General features: G+C 38.5%; 1 protein-coding gene across 2 annotated transcripts in view; it reads right to left on the bottom strand.

The window, feature by feature from the left end:
• Positions 1-22,721, bottom strand: part of ksr2 (kinase suppressor of ras 2) — a 112,105-nt gene that overhangs the window by 77,356 nt on the left and 12,028 nt on the right. For both annotated transcript variants that reach the window (XM_039620449.1, XM_039620450.1), the window contains 4 exons: positions 21,771-21,911; positions 20,790-20,940; positions 8,465-8,500; positions 6,183-6,684 (listed from right to left, as the gene is read on the bottom strand). In XM_039620449.1, coding sequence (XP_039476383.1) covers positions 6,183-6,684; positions 8,465-8,500; positions 20,790-20,940; positions 21,771-21,911 — 830 coding nt within the window. The remainder of the gene's footprint in view (positions 1-6,182; positions 6,685-8,464; positions 8,501-20,789; positions 20,941-21,770; positions 21,912-22,721) is intronic.

Below are 22,721 nucleotides of genomic sequence, written 5' to 3'. Positions count from 1 at the left end.
AACACAACTCAATGCAAAAACAGAATCTATTGCACACAACAGTACTCTTGAAAACATGATCAGGGTGTGAAGTTTTTTTATTTACTTTATTCACACCACACACACATCACAATCACTGTGCGGCATCATGTCGCTGAGCTGCATCGGGCCACATCACCTCATCCACATCACAGGCTATATTGTATCTCGCCAGGCACCGCTGGAAAAACGCCCTGGAATGGCGTATCCATCCTTGGAAGGCCTCCGCTGGGATGTCAACACAGGCCAGCTCCATTGCCCTTAGGAGGTTCTCTCTTGTGTATGGTTGTCTGTCATAAACCTTCCATCTCCACGATGAAAAGAACTCCTCTATAGGGTTCAGGAAAGGGGAGTAGGGTGGCAGACAGACGTTTAAAAAGTGGTCACTGTTGGTGGTGAACCACTCTCTGATCTGGTTTGTTCTGTGGAAGCGGACATTGTCCCAAATGATCACATAAATGTGATGTGTGGGCCCAGGATGGTGTTGTTGGCGGTCCAGGAGGATGTCTTTTAGCTCCTCTAGGAAGGTGAGGAGACGTTGGGTGTTGTAAGACCCAAGGACAGCATGCCAGTGGACAAGCCCCCCGTTGGCCAGGGACCTCAGTGATGGCTCTTTGGCCAATGATGTTACAGCCTCTTTGCCTTCGTTTCTGCAGGTTTAAGCCTCATCCAGGAAGAGGTACTCATGAGGTCTGGCCATCGCGTCTAACTGTAATATCCTCTGTGAAAATGTGAAAGTGCACAGGTGTTCAGAACAACAGTCAATCAGGCAGCACAGTATTGTCCAGAAGTAATGTAGGCCACTGAGCAACACAGTATGTCCACTAACTGTACTGTGAACATGGATGTATACTTACTTGCACATACTCGTAACGTAGGTCTTTGTGTCGCGCAGAGTTGCTTTGTCTGTGATCTCCCGGAGTCTGATGAGGTTGTTCCCACGAACCATATCCACAATGAGGGTTTCTTGTGCCGCTGTAAATATGGCAACCCTCCCACCTCTATGTGGCATTCTTTCAACTCTAAAGAAAGAAACGTGTTGTCAATTGACATGTGTTACAATACAGTCACAACTGATTTGAAACCAATAGACTACTTTCACAGGTTTGTAAAACTGTATTGTGACAAAGAAAACAATAGAGTACAATACCTGTAGTGTTGTCTGAATGTCCTGATAATGGTGGCCACGGTGAACCTACTCAGGTTTGGACAGACTCTTAGTCCTGCTTCAGCCATTGTCATGCCATGGACAATGACATGGTCAATGACTGTTGCTCGCATCTCGTCCGTAATGATGGTGCGAGGTTGTCATGCTCTCCCTCCTGGACCTTCTCTTCTCCCATGTTAGCCTCCTCCTCTTCCTCGTTGACCTGCTCCTCTTCCACCATCCAATTTTGAGTTGTTGTGTGTAATGAATGACGCCAGGTGTGTTCATTGTGTTCAAATATTGCTGACTGTGGCAAGCATGTTGCATCACATGAGCTTTCATTTGAGAATATGAGCAGAGTTCTTTTGCAACTTGTGTTTTAGCAAGGCAAAATGTGGTTAGATTTATGACAACGGAGGATTGTGTTCTGTGAATTGTGTCTTCATGTGACATGTGTTTATGATATTGGTAAATGATGGCTAGATTTAGTAAATGTGTTTAGACAACTGGTCATTTGGTTTAGAGGTTTGGCGTTTTTGTTTTAGCATTTGAGAAAAACTGTAATATAACTTTGCTTTCACACTGTGATGACGACAACACAAGATGAACATGAGAGGAAAAATGCTGAAAGCCGAATATGATTACTTTCCATTCATATCCATGTTTTATCTCCTTTTTAAAATCTTTTTAATCTCTGTCTTTATCTCTGAGTTAATGGTTATAGTTGATTGCATCCAAGATAAAAAGATAGCAAGAGGAACTCTTCACATTTTCACACATCCCCCTTATCTATCATATCATATCTGTCAAAACCAAACTCCAGTTTTCCTTCAACAAAGTATGGGTGGGGGCAGTCTTGCACATTCAGCTGCACAGTCTTTGTGCAGTGATAATGAGAAATTAGCCCATATCTCATTAAGATGAAGGGAGAATAATGTCTCTTTGGGTCAGAGGGTAATCCCTGCCTATTGCGTCCTGGCCACATTGCCAGGCAATTAAGCACAAGAAAATGAGAACCCAAGGAGCACTATGCGCTTATTAAAATCCTAGTAACAGGGGGCAATGTGGGAAGTATGGAAAGAACATAGCAAAAAGATTTTTTTAAAAGCTTTTAAAGCTTTTTATTTAGCTTTTAAAAAACTTGTGTGATATTTTACGTATTTTTATCAAGGTTTTTCTCTCTGGTGGAATATTTGTAAGATTCTCATCCTCCCAAATCTTTAAGTGAAAAACCACATGATGAATTGTGATGCAGCATTTAAGAAATAATCAAACTGTACGATTCAGTCTTCAGTCTCCTTTGCATCAAGGAAGAGAAAAACAAACTGATACCTACTACTTCCTTGCACATACAGACATAAAAGAAACAAGTGCCAGAGACGAAAAACCAACCTGATGCTTGCCAGCACCATCCTGCATCCAATTATGATGTATTAGGAGAGGTACTAAGCTATCAGAGAAGCCAGCAAATCTGCCCTGTCTCAATGAGTTGCAACATTTCCAGGCATACATTTTCCATTGATTAGAGTAGCTCAATTCACAGTCTGCAGTTTATCACTGCTTTGGGACCGGTAATCAATTCTCTAATGCCGTTTGAGCCTATTCACTGGAGCTATGATCCAGTCGTCACCAAGCAGATACACACATACACACAGCCATGCCCACTGATATTGTGGATGTAGCCCTGTCTACATCCAGGCCCACACCACATATAACCCAGATGGCCATCATAAAAGCAGAGGACAGCTCTAAAATATTAACTTACCAAGTGTAGCAGCGATGGGGCACTGTCATCTAATGGTATTATCAAAATGAGTGCAGCTCTCCTGAGGCAGACTCTGGTTCCTGATTACCAAGCAGTGGTGGACCCTGTTTGTGACCAAATCTGATCAGCATAGCACCAGACATAGGGAAGGCCAGTCAGGAACTCAGCCCGAAGGCTCCTTATCTCTACCGACAGGCCGCTGGTCCTTTATAGGCAATGATGTCCTCCCAGGAATTAATCTGATTGGGGTCTGGTGGAAGATTAAGTTCTAGTAAAACTGCTAAAGGAAAGGTACGGTCCTAACCTCCCTTCTAAGCCATTCCTTTCTTGGATCAGATGGAATTACATTTTGAGACTTTGTACAGAGCAGAGGGAGGACAGGACTGCATCTCTGAATGTGTGCTTCAGGCAGGGCTTCAACTGAAATTAACTGACCACTGCTACCTTAGACTATTATCACTGAGATCATTTTACACTGAAAAAATTTGGTGAAATAGGACCCATGAAGCTTCAAACCTAAATTAAAACAAAGCCTTACCTAATTCTGCATTTGATTCATCGTCATCTGCCTTGCAAACAAAATGTAATATTAACATTCCTCTACTGGTACTGATTAAATCCCTAAAACCCTATCACAAGTTTTTCACATTTGTGAAAATAATACTTTTAAATGGCTTAGATGTAACACTGCCCCTCTGCCTTTATCAGTTTAAGCAGATGTGTGAATATGCAACATTATCAATTCTTTTATCTCCTATGGCATCATACAGTTTCAAAATTGCTGTTTGCATTTTGACTGTCTGTAAAACAGCAGAATATAGTTTTGAAACCCATATCATTTGTATCTGTAAACTATATCTAACAATCAAGAAATCACTGAAATAGGACCAAGTGGAGTAGACTCAAAGATACTCAAAAGGCAGACATTATGGCGAGGTCAAAGGAAATTCAGGAACAAATGAGAGATACAATAATTTCCAGCAATTCTGCAAAGATGAGTGGGCCAAAATTCCTCAACAGCGCTGTAAAAGACTCATTGTCAGTTCTTGCAAACAAAGGGCCATGGATTATTTTCCCCTTTCTAAATAATGTCTTAATTTTGTGTTTACTTCTGTTATCTTTGTATAATATTTACATTTGTTTGATGATCTGAAACATTTAAGTGTGACAAACATACAAAAAAAATACTGAAAACACTTCAGGTGCCATATAATGACACATGTAGGATCTTGATCAGGCTTTCAAGATAGACAGCTGCAATCCATATGTATAGTATATGGGTTTGGATGCGCCAACTGTGATTTCACCACAGCCTCATAAGCATTTAAACTGGCGCACAGGGCACACTGGACTCTTCCCCCGAATGATAGGTGTTGCCACTCGGAAACACAAACTCAGTGGTGGAATAGCAGTAGAAGAAGTCAACACAAAGCAAAGCAATCACAAAGTGGCTCTTTGCATCTTCTTTGCAATCAGTATCTCGGAGTCCTTATACTGATATATATTTGAAATGGCCATAAAACACAACACAATCATAGATTCATATTGCTTCATGAAGGTAACAAAAATCAAGAAGTGCATGAGAAACCAAAATAACACCAAAATGCAGTGTGCACTAGCTGTATACTAGGTCTAAAGTCCCTTCTTTTCATGCTGTGCTGAAAATTGTTGTGTAAAAGTTTCAATTACCATATTTTCCGCACTATAAGGCGCACTTAAAATCCATTAATTTCTCAAAAAATTCTACAGTGCGCCTCATAATCTGGTGCGCCTTATGTATGAATTCTGTGCTTACCTACCTCAAACCGATTTTATGTGGTACACGGCGCTCAAAATTCTGTCAAAAAATGATTTAGTATGACTTTGGTAAGCTACGAAGCTGCACCGCTTGATGGATTGTCGGAGCATTATGGCTCCATAGTTAGGAGCCTCGCAGAATAATCTGGGTCCAAAACTCCGTCCGCTTCAGGTCCCAAAGTCAAACGAGCACTGCGGCATCACTGAGAGTTCAAAACTGTCTAAATTCTTTCATCTTTAATAAAATGATCAGCGTTGCTGCTTTACCAGGTGTAACAATTAAGTTTAACATCCAGGCATCCATGAAAACAGAATTTATTAAATTTAATGGAGTTAGAAGTTAGCAGGAAGTTAGCTCGCTAGTTTCCACCTAAACATGATATAGCATGTTCTGACTGAGAGATTTCTGAAAAAATTAAAACGTACAGCTCTGCTATAATTTCCAACATAAATAAGGACAGAAAACTAAACAGCAGTGACTTTTATAGGGTTACTGAAGTTGGGCTAGCTGGTATATAATGATGTGCTACGATCGCTAGCAACATAGCTATGTTTACATAACACAAACAGTGAAGCTGGAGGATGAACGCTAACTTTTTTCCACTCAAAAAAGTTAACGTGAGGGTTCCCAATGGTCAGGGACAAATGCAATCGCATGGAGGGATGCTGTAAACGGACCAAACTTCAGTCAAGAGAACAACTGAGATAATCCAATACGAGGTTAGTCATTAATATACTGCAACAACATGGGAATAGAGCAGCTGCGAGAGAATTCAACATTAATGAATCAATGGTACGGAAGTGGAGGAAGCAAGAAGAATGAATTGAGTAAAATTTGACTTATCGGACTGTTTGTTTCGCTTAATGCACCTTATAATGCGGTGCGCCTTATGTATGAACACAGTGCGCCTTATAATCCAGTGCGCCTTATGGTCCGAAAAATACGGTAATTCATTCCATAAATGTGGTAATAATAGCTCATAAAGGAATTGCCTATTTGTGTTTTAATTACAGATGGTTACATTTTGTTATTGTCTTGATGTTGTTTCTGCTACTTTCTTATTTTTTATTGGGGTAAACTATAGTGTCTGAAGTAAAGTTACAGGCAAAAATTATATATTTAATAATACTTTCATTCAGTGGGTTAACTTGACATAAATCAGCCCTTGATTGTTTATTGCTTAGTCACAGAATTCTTTAAATGATATTTAATCCTTGGTTCTGATGCCCAAAACTTCCATATAGAGGCTCATTTGCAAACATTCCAAAAAACACTTTGGAATACGTTAATAAAATTTAATTTGTTTTCTCTCATGGTTTGGGAATGATGAACTTAAATACCAACTTCTGAAGTCTTGAAGAAAATAACCTCTGTATTCACTCAAAAACACACACAGCGCTCCAAAATGGCTGCCACTATTTGCCATTAAAAATCCAGAGAAGCACAAAACTTACTTTGGTGTCTGTGTGTCATCCAAGCGGTTCCCCAGCTGGAACTCATGGGATTTGCTGCGGTGCAGAGCGGTGAAGCCTGGCAAAAGATGGATAAGTTTGCGGCTTGGCGGAGGTGGTGTTCCTGGGGCCTTCACCTTATTCCTTCGCCGCATGGGAGGAGTGCCAGGTGGGGTCATGGTGTTGACCACCAAATGAGTCCGAGGAGGGGTGTGACCAAAATGCCTCTGGCGGGGTGATGGGGGCAGGGAGCGATGACCAGAGTCCAAGGGAGGGAAGAGCCCTGAAGAGGGGCTGTCGACAGTGAGTCGATCGGCATACAATGGGGGGGCCAGGGCCTGTGGGCTGTGGCACATGTGCTGGTTGTACTTGGACTGGACTTTGGGGCTTTGAGAGAGCTGGAACCGAATCCACTGACTGGCCTCTGGCTGGCACACCGGAGTGTTTTCTTTGCCAGATTCTGATGTGGGCCACTGAATGGACCAGTCCTGTTTGGTCTGGCTCCCTGTTGAAAGTCCACAAAGACAGAGACAAACGTCTGGTTGTGACATGTTGCTAAAATATGTTTTTCACAATTTTACAAAAATAACAAAATAACATATTTTAGTTGCACGTAGTGGTTTCAACTCATGCAAATAGTTTTGGTTTAGTTTGTCCAGGTTTGGAGATATCCATCTACAATTCAATATCCACCTACAGTACTGTACGGAAGTCTTGAGCCATCCCTCAATTCTTTATATTTTGCTGGGAAAAGGGGGAATAGGTGCAGTGATTCATTGAATCATCCAACAACAAACATCGAAATATAAGATATAAGGCAAAAACAGAGTTTGTACAAATAAAACAAGCTTCATGTTCATTCTTCAACCCAGCCTGAACTCTCTTAAGCAGTTAGTCTTCAGGAATAGTTCTCCAGGCTTCTTGAAGGACATTCAAAGGTCTTCTGTGGATGTTGACTGCTTTTTGTTCCGCTCTCACACTTCTTCAGTAATGTTGAGCTCTGGGCTCTGGAGAGGCCAATCCATGTCTTGTAGTGTTCCCTTGTGTGTATTTCTATCCAGGTATGCTTTTACTGCTTTGGCAGTATGTTTGGGATCACTGTTATCATGAAAAATAAAGCTGATATATAACAGCCCTAAGGCCATGTTCAGAAGGTACTGCATGTTGGCTCAAAATCTGAATGTACTTTCCGCATTCATAATTCCAAAAAAGATTACCAACACCACTGGCTGAAACGCAGCCTCAAAGCATGACAGTCTCAAACATGTTTATAGACGTTTATAGACACTCACTCTTGTACCTCTCTCGACTCCCTCTGTACCTCTGACAATTTGAATTAACACGTTCAAATTTTGACTCATCACTGTATAAGACCTGAACTGATGACTCTGTCAGTTCTTGTGCTTTACTGGATTTTTCCCTATTTCCTTACATGACTTTATGTACTTTTGTGTACTTAAGTACAAGAACTTCACTGAAAATGAGTGAAAAAAACAAACAGCCAATTTAAATATCTTCAAAAAGAGCCCTGAATAACTATTGCTTAAGACCATTCTTCAAAATCACTATGTTTTTGCCAAGAAGTTTTTAAAGGTTTGAGAGGTGGCTCATGACTTTTGCATAGTACTGTGTGCCATGTATTTTACATGGAATAATAAATGGAATTCTGTTCATGTTTCTCACAGCTTTGTAAAAGACTACCCATGAAAAGCTAAACTGCAACACTGCAAAACAAAAAATATATTATTATTTTTTAAATGTACCCAAAACTAAAACTTTCTGTATATCAAGATACAACTTAGATTAAAGGAAGAATTAATTTTTTTTGTAATTTGAGCATTTTGCAATAAAATGGTGCAGTTAAACTAAGCAGGTTCTTCCCGTTCATTTAATACTAAAATATCCATAAGCATTTTTTTTTGTCTTAATTGAAGCATTTGATGAAGTCCTAGTGGAAAGAATATATTTACAACAAGTTAACTGCATTAATCTGAGCAATGAAAAATACATTTTTTCCATTATCTGATGTGAGCACACGAGCAGCAGTGGTGTTCAAATATGCTGGCGTGGAGCAGATTAAGCATCACTTGATGGAGGAAGCGAATGAGAAATGGAAAAGTGCTCAAAAACAGAACAGGGCAAAGCTGCATGAGTCAAAACACAAGCTGACTTTTACTAAAACTAAACTTTCAGCTGAATGACAGAGAAGGATCAACAGAGAGAGAAAAAACTTGAAAGTGAGCAGCCAAAATGAGTGTTTTTGAGTTCAGATGACAATACTTTACCTCCATTATTGTGCAATTTATCCTCCTCAAGTTGTTCTTCAGAAAGAAACAAAAAAGGAATGTGTTTATTGATCTGGAAGAGAAACGACTGAAATAGTGTGCAGTATTCTATCCGTCTATCTACACAACCAAATGCACAACCAAAAGGCTATTCAGAAAAACAAAACATAATGTAAGTACAATTGATCCTGGGTACATCGCAGCAGATGCAGCATCTCATGCATGACTGAGTGTGCACAAACTTGACCTCACAGTTTTAAAAAAAATTGCTTTTGACCGTCAAGCCACAATTAATGCAAATTTTCTGTCAACAACCCCATACTTTCTTCTTTTTTGTGTGCCATTATTTTTTTTCTTCCATCTGACATTGTCTCTAAGGAACTATAAGCAATGCAAATGCACAAACTTTCACACTGGCAACATCAAATGAACCACGAAAATATCAGCAATAAAAAGTCCCAGAAGAATTGCAAAAGTTAGAGGGGGGTGGGGGCGATGGGGGTAGTGAGCAGCTTTTCTATAATGCTATGAAGAAGATGCTGGAAGAAATGATGAGTTATGGGAAGAGACAACTGAAGACACAAGAGACATAATATATGGCAAGTTTCAAGGGTGTCATTTTTTTTCTTTAAATATTTTCATTTCTTCTGCATCTGAGAACTTTTAATAGTTGCTAACACATCACCAAGAAGTTGCAGTTCTTTGTGTCCTCTGTGTAACACATAATGTTTTTTTGTTTAATGAGCTCCATGTTGTTCAGTTTAATTTCAATTCAGTTGTATTTATATAGCGCAAGGCACTTCACATTGTGAGGTAAAGACCCTACAGAGTACCCTACAAGTAAACCAGCAGCAATCCAGAGTAAGAATCTGGTTAGATAAGATTTTTAGGGCTGAGTACAATAACCTCAGTTTTATCTGAATTTAGAAGCAGAAAATTAGAGGTCATCCAGGTCTTCATGCCTTTAAGACATTCCTGCAGTTTAATAAATTGGTGTTTGTTATCTGGCTTCATAGATAGATAAAGTTGGGTGTCATCTGCATGGCAGTGAAAATGTATGCTATGGCTCTTAATGACGGTACCAAAGGAAAGCATGTATGATGTAAACAGAATAGGTCCCAGTACAGAACCCTATGGAGCTCTATAGTTAACCTTTGTGTGTGAAGAGTCTGTTAGATAGATATGATTCAAACCACAGCATCACTGTACCTTTAATACCTATGCCGTTAATGCCGTTTCCCTGTTGTAATGAGCTGTGAACCCTGATTTCCCCCCCCAAAAATCCCCTGCTAATGATTAGTTAGATGCTTTAATCATTACGAGTAGTTTTTTAATGGTTAAAACCTTATTTGCGAAAAAATTCATGAGGTCATTACTAGTTAACGTTAAAGGAATGGTTGGCTCAACTGTGCTCTGACCTTTTGTCAGCCTGGCTAAAGAGAAACCTGGAGTTGTTCTTTTGTCTTTAATCAGTGATGAATAGTGAGCTGTTCTAGCTTTACACAGGGCTTTTTTTTATAGAGCAACAAACTATTTTACCAGGCTTAATGAAGATCTTCTAAAATAGTGAGACAACATTTCCTCTCCAGATTATGAGTTATCTGCTTTAAGGTGCGTGTTTGAGAATTATATGTTTGAGGGAAATTATATCCTTAAACTTAGTTACACACTTTAAGAAACATCTACTGTGGTGAAATTTATTTCCCACTGCTGAGTAATCCATTATTGTAAATTTACATGTTATTAAGAAATGATCAGACAAAAGAGGATTTTCTGGGAATACTGTTAAATTTTCAGTTTCTATGCCATATCTCAGAACAAGATCTAGAGTGGGATTAAAGTGGTGGGTGGCTTCTTTTAAATTTTGAAAGATGACTATCTACATGGATGTTAAAATCACAGACAATAATGTTTTTATCTGAGCTGATCACTAAATCAGATAAAAACTCTGAGTAAGCACCAGGTCAACAATACATAACAACAAATAAAACTGTTTTTTAAGTTTTCCAGTTATGATGGACAAGGCTCAAAGTCAGGCTATCAAATGAATTAAAACACTGTCTGGGTCTTTCGTTGATAGAGTGGATGATTGCTGAAAACACTTAAAGCCCTCACACATTCTTGCAGCACTTTTAACAGTAAACTGCTGCACACATTCATGCCACTGCTTTGTCTGCAGGAGCTGTGTTGCTTTCAGTCTATATTATTTGTGTTATCTTTTCATATTTCTCATACAATATAGTTTTATCTATTTCTGCAAAATCAGCTGATTTGCTGAAAATATAGATCCATATTTGTATGGACTGGTCAGATGCTACCAGTGCCACTACTTTCATTTTACCACGCACTGAGGTACCTTTTTAGAAATATAACTACATGTCATGGAGAGGCAGACGGAAATAACAGTTATTGGTTGTATCTTGCTTGTTCACAATACAAGGTTCAACGTTCTTTATTTGCCATTTGTGCATAAAACCAGCAGTCAAGGCACATTGGAATTCTTGTGCCGAGTGCTCTCAGTCTGTATACTAACACAATAGCCAGTGTACACATATATAGTTTTCTCTTTCACAGTTTCATAGTTCTGACAATCCTTGCATAGACTGAATCAGTTCTAATGATCTCTCGTTTCCTTTTTATTCTTTCAGTGAAAGGAACAGTTGGTCAATATTTTTTAGCTGTTGCGTGCTTTACTACTACTGCTATGTAGACACTCAGCATAGTGCTTTAAATCAAAAGGACTAAAATTCTGCAAAGAAAAAATAACCTGGATTGTTACTGTTCTGGTTCATTCATAATTATTTTAACCAATTAAACTGGAGATAACAGAAGGTAAAGGCTAAACAACCAGTAATATGAAAATATATATAATAAATAATAATTTTATATTATACAAAAACAACCAGTGTCCTTGATTAGTTCCTGCTCTCTGGCTGACAATTATAATCAGGGAACCTGGTATTGTCTTGGTTGTCATAGAAACCAATTGGTTGTCTGCACTGCCTGGCACGTGGTCATGCATCTCCTGCACAGAATATGTTTCCGAGAACAATGGCAAATCCAAAACTATGATCAGAATATTTATCATGCTGTAGCTGCCTTTCTGCCCTCAGTGAGGCTGCCTGAAGATCACACTTATATATATATCTAAAGCCACAATTCATACCTGCAAAATCCTTTAGAAAGACAGGCTGTAAAGGAGTGCTCATCCACAGATGTTCCTCAATCATCCCTTCTTTATTAGCAGAAATAAAACCATGACAAGCCACTCAGAAGTGTAAAAATTCTGCTTGACCCAACATGAATAATCAAAGACCACCGATAGGTTTTATAGCTTATGGGTGAGAGAAATTAGATCGCAGACTGGGGCTGGTTGAAGGGTGTTTAATACCTTTGGACTGTCCAATTACCAAATAGGTAGCTTTTGGATACGCCAACATCGATGATTTAAATTACAATATTCCTTTTGGCAGTTATACTCTTGTATAAGCCTGCCTCACTTAAAAAATACTTTTGACAGTGCTTATCAAGCTGATACCCAAGTGAAATTTCTCTGCATGAGAAGCAATGAACTTGAATCACACTAATAAAACTGTTGCTTCAAGTCCTGAGTCAGTCCATGAAGCACACTAGTATCTTAGCAACAGCTTTAGCAAAGTAGTAACAGGAGCTGACTGATGAATTTCTTGTTTCAGATCATCTCACCTAAGCAAAAGCCTGAGGCAAATCAAAAACAGCTCGCTGCTAAATTAGATGAAGAACACATACTGAGCGTAACCCCTTTGAGATCTGTGATTTAAGTTAATTTGTGTGTCTTGTGCTCGTTAGACAGTACATTTTTGAAGTTGCATTTCATGGAGAGTTTTGATATTAAAAATGCTCTTTATATAATAGGTAATTAATAATTTAAATAACCCTAACTTCATGGGGCAAAAGGCATTTCAACAAGACAATAACCTGCTGACGTCAATGCTTTGCTATTCAATCTTTTTTCTGCTGAGGCTTTCTTCCAGTGCCCTTGCATTTGCATTATTCTATGGCTTTTTTTTTATTATTTTGTTACTACACAAAATTATATTAACTGTGTGAAACTGTAAAATGTTCAAAATATACTTTGAGCCACTTTTGATTCTCAGTTTATGAAAATGAAGTGATGATGATGCTCTGACCAATAAATCAGTGTCCTATTCTTATGCCATCATATAATATGAGAGACAGTCCTGCTTGATTTCTGCTTTAATTAGCTCTGAATGTCATAATGAGATAAGATATTCTCTTTCATTTCAGGCAAAAAAGAGGGTAAGCTTTAAATGTGATTTGATTGGAAACTCTAAAGCTAATTAATAATTCTCTTCTTGGTTCTTTTGTTTTTGCATGGTGCACATTCTCACACTGTAATAATACTAAGGAGAGTATAGACTTATAAGTGTAGGTTGTCAGCGGCACTAGATGACATGAAGATAAGATTATACAGTGTGAGCAAAAATTTTTTACCATGGAATAAAATGGGTTTTTTATTATTATTTTAAGAGTTATAGCAATTTCTAGTACATATGGCCCCATTTTCATGTGCTCAAAATTAACTGGACAAGCTTACTAGACAAATTTAAATACAAGAATTGTTTTTGATACACGGATGAAAATCCCTAGCAATCCATGGGCGCTACTAAATGCTATGTTTCGTTTCTTGAGATGCTGCTTTCTTCCCCTCATTCTGGTAGAAGTCAATCTTGGTCCTTCGAATTATTTTTTCAAAACTGTGCAGCTCTTTTTCTATGCTTTCTGACAAAATCTGACCTTTTTCTTGCATGGCTTTCCTGTTCTTTGCACCTTGCTGCAAACTAGTTGTATTTGCATTCATGAAGACATCTCTTGATCGTAGATTGTGACAGTGACAAGCCAGCCTCTTCAAGCGTGTGCTTTACTTGGTTAGACGTTGTGAATAATTCTGTCATTATGCACTTTAGCTATCTTCAATGGTCTTTCAGGCCTTTCAGTGTTGTAGAGTTGGCCAGTTCAATTATTATTTTTTAAGACTGCCTTATACTGTTGATTTGCCCACTGCTATCTGACAGGTTAATTTTGCTTTATCAGCCTCGGACTCTTTATATCTTATATTTAAAATTCCAGTGAAAAGCTACAGATTAAAGCCTTTGAATCAAGTTCAGATTTTGTTAATTGAACACTGCCGATCGACCAGTGCTCATCAGACCCAGTACCTGTCATGATACTGGATCTGTAACCCAGTGGTTCAGTATTTGGACAGTTTGAATCTGGTTGAAGTTATATTCTGAGTTTAGTTATACTCTCTGAGTGACTTCCGTTTAGTTTTCTTGTGCTTACAAGCTCTGATTAGATCGTTTAGCTCCTTTTGCATTTCCCCTTTTGATGTCTCTCTGTCTCCTTCCTGCGTTCTTTGTATTTGGTCTGTCATGTCTATCATGTATGATAAGTTCTGTCTGAATGTTTATTCATCCGTGTTCCAGTCGTGTCTCTTGCTCCCTCTGTTCCTTGTATTCAGTCAGTTTATGTCTCAGTGTGTGTCTCATGGTTCCTGTTTTATTTTGATAGTCCCTTGTCTCATGTTCAGTGTATTCAGTTTTGCTTCCTCCCTGTCTCATTATGTCTGATTATTTCCAGCTGTGTTTCCCTCCCATTGCCCATTCCCTCATTAACCTCTGTATATTTATATTGCCTCAGAACTGCTATTTATAGATAAAAGACAAATTCCCAAAAGGTGTATGTAAATGCATAAAAAGACAAAAGGCTCTTCCATAAGATTCCATAACCTTTTTGTGTTTCTCCCCTTTTATTAGCAAATGTTGGCCATGTTTATGCATAACTTCAGATGTAATTCTGGAGCCACATCATCATCAATCTTCCATTCTCTGCTCTCACCTGAATAACCCTGCATCTCCACATCAACTGTCGAGAAACTGCAGTGATTAATGCAAATAGCACGCCCCAACACCATTAATGGTGCGAGCTTAACACGTGGCGAGGCTTTGAGAAATGCAGATAACAGCCTCATAATTGGACTAATTACCTCTAAATGTGTTGCTTCTTTAGGCTAAATGGCAGTGAAATGCCACTGGGACAGTAGCTGGTCTATCTCTCCACCACTGTAAACAGGATTTGGTGAAAAGGGCAATGGCTGTGTTCAATATATGCAGTCTCCCTTTTTAATCTCGACTCTTTTGAATTGGGGGTTTGTGAATGTTCTTGCAGTGTAATCAGTGGGACTCAAAGTTAGAGTCTGCTAATTAGTTAACAGCCAATAGGGACCACCTATGGGTGTCCAGGAAGACAGGTGTTGGGGGGTGCATCTTCTGGTCGCTTTCCTTCCCCGATGCGTCTGCTTTTTTTCTTCGCAACATGAAGACGCTTATTCTTCACCTCCCGTTGTCATCACCTATGTCTCGCCCTAATTTACTCTCCTGATATTGCCCCCCCCCCACATACATACCCTCTTCACTTTCCTGTCCTCCTCCGATTCCTTATCTCACATCTTCTGTGCCTCCCTATCGACTGCTTTTACTCATCTCTTTTTCTTGCTGATGGCATTTGAAGCCAATTAGGTGTTTTTATGCATGTAAAGCTGTCTGAAGACAGGGCATGAGGACATTCCTTTCGGATGTCAAAGATTACAGAGGAAAAAGCACAGAGGAGACCTGTCGTGCTGAGCAAAGATCAGCAGTATAGCTGATCAACACAAGGACACAAATTCAAAAAAAATCCTTCACGTGTAAGAGAGTTTCTGTGTGTGTGGACTTGTCTGGAGGGGCGGGCTGGATAATGTGTGTATATTGCAGCACAAAGGACTGACCGGCTGCCTTCAAATTGTATGACTCATCCTCATTGCAGCTCGTGGACTGCAATCCCAAGAGCCAGTAGTGAAAAATTCTATTAACTTGCATTAGTTTCCTTCCTCCAACACTACATTGCAGAGGAACATACATTCACTTGGTATGTTTTCTACTTGTCTGGTTATGTGATATATAAGCTGGCAAGACTGTAAAGTATATTAATGTCCGTGCCTGCCAATTTTAACATAATTCCTGATGACTCACAAACTGGAGCAACATATCTTATTTAAAAAAAAACCCACATTCATAAATGTTTAAATCCTCGTTTCTGCTTTCATTCATGGCAGTTGAATAAATATATATATCTATATATTTATATGGATTTTTGCAACAGCCTACAGATTTTTAGAAGAAATATATAACTCTATTAAAAACACGTAAGAGCATCCTCCACTTCTTGCCTCGTGTGCTAAATGTTCTCATGGGGCTCATTAACCCTTAAAAAGCTTTTGCATGTGCTCTACTTATACAGATGTTCTGACAAACAGGTACTTGCACAATACCGTTAAAATACAGACACACATACAGATGCGCAAATGTGGCAGTGTTCCGAAGCTATGACACATCTCCCTCTCTCAGCTCTTATTCTCAGCAAGAATATGAAGAACGCTTGTGTAAAACCACGAATTTCTCTCAGCCCAAAGTGCCTCTCACCACTTTGTGTGGTAGTGGTGGTGGAGTTGCTGTTGCGCATTCACACATCTTTAGCTTGCCCCCCTGTTAGAGAGTCCATTAGTGGCTCTGTGTGGCCAGAGCTTGTCTTTGGAGAGCCAGGGAGAGGCAGTGGGGGAAGTGGGGGGAGGTGGAAGCAATGGACAAAAAAGAGAGGCAAAGAAAAGAATGAGGAAAAAAAATATGGAACACAAAGGAAAAGAGATTGACGATATAAACAAAGATAATCTAAATCGTCATAATAAACTTTGGTCATGTGACATCTGGTGGGGAAATGTCTACCAGTGCTCAAAGATTTGCTTGGGTTTTCAGGTTTTCAAAATGCTACGTCCAGATGAACAGAATCAACTTTTTGGGGTGCTTTTTTATCATTTAGTGGAACTCCCAGTTTTAGGTTTGTTTGGGTAAAACAAATAAAAAAGTTTGAGACAGGTGATCCTGTGAAAGAGTTCCAAAACACAAAAAGAAAGGCCAGAACAGATACTGATAAATCAGTGGGGAACACCATAATTATCCCAGCGACACCAGGGTGTTTTAGTCAAACTTCGTACAAACCATTTAAGACATTAAGGGGACTACTGGTACAAAACAACATCCTCAGTAGAGAGGAGCAGCAGCTGTACTGAATACTTCATGTGGGACCAGACAAAGAAAACAGCTGACCTTCAATTAAAGATGTTTCCTGTTATGGCTTTGGTTTGATTTTTATCAAAAGCAGGTTTTCATTCAAAGATTTCTCAAAGAAAGATATCAAGTTGTAAATGTGTAAAAAACACTGCTGAACTATGTTTGTGTGTTTTGTCCCTTTGCTTGCTTTTTTGTTTTTCATTTGTTTTAATAATCAATATAATTGTTTATTTTTTAGGACAGAAGATATTTACAGCCAGAGAAACATCTCCCAGCTGGCAATAGTCATCTTGTAATGGATGACACTAAACAAAGGTCAGGAATGGCTTTTCACACAGTGGACTAACACTTGGATCTATGCCATCTCTTTCAAACGTATGTGTACTTTGTAGCCTTTATATGTACTTTTACACAGCTATTGTTAGGTTTCACTGTTCCCCAGTTATAACATTTTATGTGGAAGTCTTCATTAAATTGTGTTATCATCAATGTTTCAGATGTATCCTGGCTATGAATGCAGCCCAGCTTCCGCAACTTTTGCATTTATTCAAAATAAGATTGAAGGAACTGTCATAGACAGTTATGACAAAGGTGAGCTGGTCTCCAGTGATGTTTAAAGCCTTGTCAGTGTGAACCGTGAAGGACTGAGGCATCGCTGAGTGGAACCCCCTGATGGATTCTGCCATCAGGTGGTTCCACTGCTCTGAAACTGGAGTTGACAGTCTTCAAGTAAAATATGTAATGGTCTACAGCACAAACTCTAGTTTTGGTGCCTAAACCTAAATGAAGAAAGAGTTAAAATCAAAGTCGGCATAAACATACCTAAAAGAATTGACATAGCTAATAAAAACTCATTTAAACACCTAAAAATGAAGCAAAGTCTAGTAATGGGACTTTAAATGTAACACTCGGGAATCATGTGACACTGCAACCAGCTAATAGAAAACAACAGGCCAGAAAACACAAGCAAGTTACAATTTATCAGCCTTTATGGAAAATTCATGTGTTTTGCACTGTGGTACAACATAGCCATTACTGCTTGCTATGAGACGGGGTTGGCCTGTTTGCCTTTCTGGATATTATCTTCACCGGTACCCAGTCGAACTGATGAGGGAAACAAGAAGTTTGTGAAGCACACAGGAAGGTGGGCAAGAGCAGCAGACTGACTGAAAAACAAGCACCGGGACCAAAGGAGAGCATGAATATTTCGAGAGGACAGCCGAGCACCAGCAGCCTCACAAAGAGCCTGATTTTCAGACTGTGCTGTAAAAGACCTGTTCGTCTGAATGTCAACAGCAACTGAATGTTACACCTCCTCTAATAAAACGCTCTTTTAATGAAGTACAGTTTTGCTTAGGGCACACTGAAGTAAAACTACTCATCAAGTTAATTTGCTTAATTATTCAGCAGAGTCTTCTGTCTGAAAGGACATCTGTTACAAAACAGTGTGCGTGTGTGCGTGCGTGTGTGTGCGCGTGTGTGCGCGTATGTTCTTACTGGTACGTGGGTGTATGTGTGGGTGTGTGTGGCTCTGTGTGCCGTGCGTGTGAGTGGGAGTCGAAGAGAAACAGATATGCTATGTTAACGGGTGTACTAAAGGTTGTTACTAAAACGACCACCCTAATTTTAGTGATACTCTACTGCCCCCTTCTGGTTCAGCTGAATCATTGCAAAAGTCGTAGTTATGACTGAAAACAAAATGTGGTCTGTTTATGCCATCTGGGGGCCAACCATGTAACAAACCAAACACACTTGTTGCATCACAGCACATACCTATGCATGTAATTCTGTTACCAACAGCCACATTTAATAAAAAATAATTGGAAAAAAAATATGGAACCTCAGTTTATTTTACTGAGACAAATACAATTTTTTACAAAATGTCTCTCCAAAATTGGAGATAAAAAATATTCTTTTAAAAATCTCTTTATAATTTTAACCATAATTGCATATATTTAGCTATATGCTCACTCAGGAATAATTTATCATTGTTAAAGGTATGTGAGACCCCAGTAATAATGTAATGCACAAAATGACATTTAATACAAGGGTTTCACTTTGAGATTTCCTTTTTCTATTGCTCAGCTGGAGGCTAGTGGCTTCACAATATGCTCTGCTAAGAAACATGTACTTCCATTTCTAATAACAAATTGGAACAAGTGGATGAACCATTACATGGGAACCAGTTCTTAAAAACAGCTATTTTAAACAAATGCATCAGTGCAGTAATCTCGCATATTTACCGACAGTGTATGATATGTTAGTACGACAAAGCAACGATACACATCTGACTTCCTGTTTCATTTTTGACAGTCTGGCCCGCTGAGAACAGAAAATAAAGCTAAACTTTTACATGCAACATAGTTTTTTTTTCTGCTTTACATAAGCCTTTTACCAAATTAATGTTACACATGACTGACTGACGAGAACTAACGTACCACACATTTACACACTGCTCTCTGTATTAATAATTTACAGGAATATCATATTGTTTATACATTTCAGAAAAAGTGTTATTCTAAATATTTTGAGTCAGAATGTCTTATCATATTATCTATCATATCTGTCATGTCTTTCTGAAAACAGCTGTAGCACAGAAGCAGGGACGGCGTAGTATTGTATATGTAGTGTTTTAATTTATTGTGCTATGAATAAATTAAGAAGAGGCTGAGAGGAAAGGCTGAGCTGCTGGTAGTGAACAAAAGAAAACAGCACCACCTATAGAAACAACAGCAGTTTAACTGAAAATATACCGAGGCTTGAATGTCACTTCATAAGTGAGTTTACTTATCAATATGTTTCCCTTTCAAAAAAACAGCTTTTTATCATCACTCTATGAAACACCTCACTACCCAGGATATTAAGTTAAATACAATACATTTGACCCAATAACACCTGAGAATATGGAATGACAGATTGGAAAAAAATTAAAACTAACTGAACTGTGAAAATCTATTTTGGAAAAAAATCAAAATGACAAAAAATATATAAAAACAAATCTTTAAAAAACCCCAAAAAACTGTAACTGTTTTTTTTTTTATTCAGTGAATAAATGATTACAAAATACTATATTGTCTTATCTTTAGCTCACGTAATTTGTAATCATTTAATTAATTCATTAAAACCTCTTAATATTTAACCCCATAAATCCTTAAGGCCAGTAAAAGCATCAGAATTTCATGGTCAGCGTGAACATTTGCATTCTTTGGATAAATGTCCTCATCATTACCCGTCCAAAGTGAGATTTGAAAAAAATAAGTCCTAATCTACACTGCAAATAAAAGTGTAAATTGCAGCCATGAGACATTTAGTCAGCAAAGGCTGATTTTAATAACATTGCTCTTAATATTGTGCACAAAAGCTCTGGTTTGCCACTTCAGGCATTGCCCCTATCCTTGATAACCTAACAACAATGGGACCTCCAGGGTGGAAAAGATTGACCTAATAACACCTGTATAAGTTTATAGATCAATATCAAAAATGGTAGAAGTCAGCAATTCAGTATTGTAAGTGATATTTAAGTGATATGTCATAATTTTTGTAGTGAGAACACATTAAAAGCAGTTTTTATTGATCTGTTATGTGTCTGAGAAAAGTCATGACTTTACTGACAAATCAACAGTCTATTGTGAATGTGGACAAGTATTATTATGCATGTCACCCCCTCTCTATCTGTCTAACGCCCTCTATAATGCACGAGTTCCCAACAATCCAATCAACAAGCTATTAAACATAACTAAAGGTGAATATTTGCTCCCTAAGATGTATCATCCAATTCAAGCAAATCACAAATCAATCACTGTAAACAGAAATACATGCTTGGAGAGTATATAAAAAGAATATATTTAATCTGGGTGTAGTGAGCTATAAAAAATTGACTGTACCTAAATTTTAACCCATTTCTAGTTTGCCTTCTTTTTTATGTATACAATATATATCATAAATACCATATATACAGTATGCACCCATACAGTCTCAACGTACTGTAAGTGAGCTTTGTTAGTGTGCACAGAAAATAATTCATAGTTTATTTCATCGGTTAGACACAAATACCCTAATTTCTAGTGAACACAAACAGTGATAACGTTATATAAAGATTAGTATTTTCCATGTGTGTGAGCGTATGAGCTCATCTGTGAGTGTTTTGAGTGGACTCTCACCGAGCTGGTGGGCCTTTCTGAGGCAGGAGAGGGAAGCGTTGAGACGGGCACACTCCTCTTCACTGGCACCAAACTTTTGCAGCAGCTCACACACCTGCTCCTCGCTCATCTCCAGCAAGCCCTCCAGGGTCACCTCACCTGGACTCATTTCCTATCAAATATACACATGCAACATGCATGCAGCTTAAAGACCACCACAAATACACATCTAGCTCAAAAACCTAGACTGATCATATTTAGATATACATTTAATGGAATAAGTTACAGTGATAGATACTTTTCTTTATTATACAGTGTAACAACATTAAGGATGATCAGAATTTCATATAATGAGGCCATGAAACTTACAAGTAATCCGTGTAAACCAAATGCTCATGAAACAACTGATCTATATCAGCTCAATATCAGTTGTTTCCACTCCTGACTCTCCATGATGTCAATCAGAGGGCATATGTTTATATGGACATCTCAGACACAGCACATACTGCTAAAACCTCCTGCTTAAAGCAACAAAGAAAGGGGCTAAAATAGCTCCTTTCTGTCAGTGGATGAACTGAGGTGATACACAAAGGCCCAGTATGAGATGCATACAGACTCCACTAGTACACGAAAACTTCAAAACTCAGTGCTATGGCACTTCTATGGCATTTACAGCATTTTAGTAAGCTTTTAACCAGAGGGTGATATGAGCTGTCAGATTTTGCTCTCAGTCACAAGTATGGAAAACTTAACTGCTAAAAGCTACAATCGGATAGTGACAGTGAAATGTTTAAATGCGAAGTATCAAAACTTTATTCAAATCTGTACTAAACATACAAAAAAAGAGAAAGCAGAAAAAAGGCAATGTGTGAAAAAGTTCTTGGAACAGTTTGTCAAATACACAAATCAGAAAAATATATTTTGAAATTTTGACTTTGAAACAAGGATCATGAGATGTATTTTCAGTGTAAAAAATGGTTACTACGTGGTATCATGGCTTACCTGTGTGACCTCTTTCCTCAAGTTGACAATGCGGAACCAGTGGCCGAGGCGAGGAAAGTCCTCCAGCTCGGCACTGCGTTCCTCTAAGGCCACTTTGCACTTACAGGACAGCTGGCGGCTGAAGTACTTTACCAACTTCCCCTGGGTGGAAGAAAGACAAAAACAGTGAGACGATGCTTCTCCTGACCAAACTCCTTTCACATTTTTAACTTATCTACATACTTTTTCAGCACAGAGAATTACTTTTGTAAGTTTCATCTCTCGGTTTTTCTTTCCTTTGTTTTCTATAAAATTCCTTTAAAACTGAAGCACAAATAAAACAATGTAGATTGTTTTAACGTTACTCCGAAACCACTGGAAGAGTGGAACCTACCTCAGCTGTAATGGGGTAAAAGGCAAGGTATATCCTGAACAGGTCAACAGTTTTTGTGTCAGTTTATATGCAAAATCCTGCCAGGTGTAGTGCTTTATAAAACAAAAGCAAACTTTACATTTTAAAAACACAAATCATATGTTTTTAATGCTATTAAAGAATCCTAATATGTTTAAATGTGCAGGAAAAAAGATTTCAATGATATTTTTAGCCTGTTGTTGAAAAATCCCACAAATCAAAGCAGTCACATAAGGTCATGCCAGTACCATGGTCATGGTAATATCCTGTCAGTCAGTTTATGATGAACGAGGAAGAGCCTCTGGTGTCACAGAAATTCCAGGACAGCCTGGTTAATCAGCTCAGGCAAAGCAAATGAAACACTGTGTTTCATCATTTAACCCCTTTTCAACTCGCTGCTGAGTGATTATTGGTTGAAAGCTGTGATTATATCAGAAACCTCCTCTAGACTGAAAAATGGTGCTGATACAAAAAGACACACATACAAGTGGGCAGATGCATGAAAGCTTTTCCTTTGTTAGAAGTCATTCTTCCTGCCACAGACACGTGGCTTGTTAGTG

The sequence above is a fragment of the Oreochromis aureus genome, linkage group 12 (assembly GCF_013358895.1).
Source record: "Oreochromis aureus strain Israel breed Guangdong linkage group 12, ZZ_aureus, whole genome shotgun sequence".
NCBI classification, from domain to species: domain Eukaryota; kingdom Metazoa; phylum Chordata; class Actinopteri; order Cichliformes; family Cichlidae; genus Oreochromis; species Oreochromis aureus.
The sequence above is the reverse complement of the archived record's forward strand: the minus strand, read 5'-3'. Positions and strand labels throughout refer to the sequence as shown.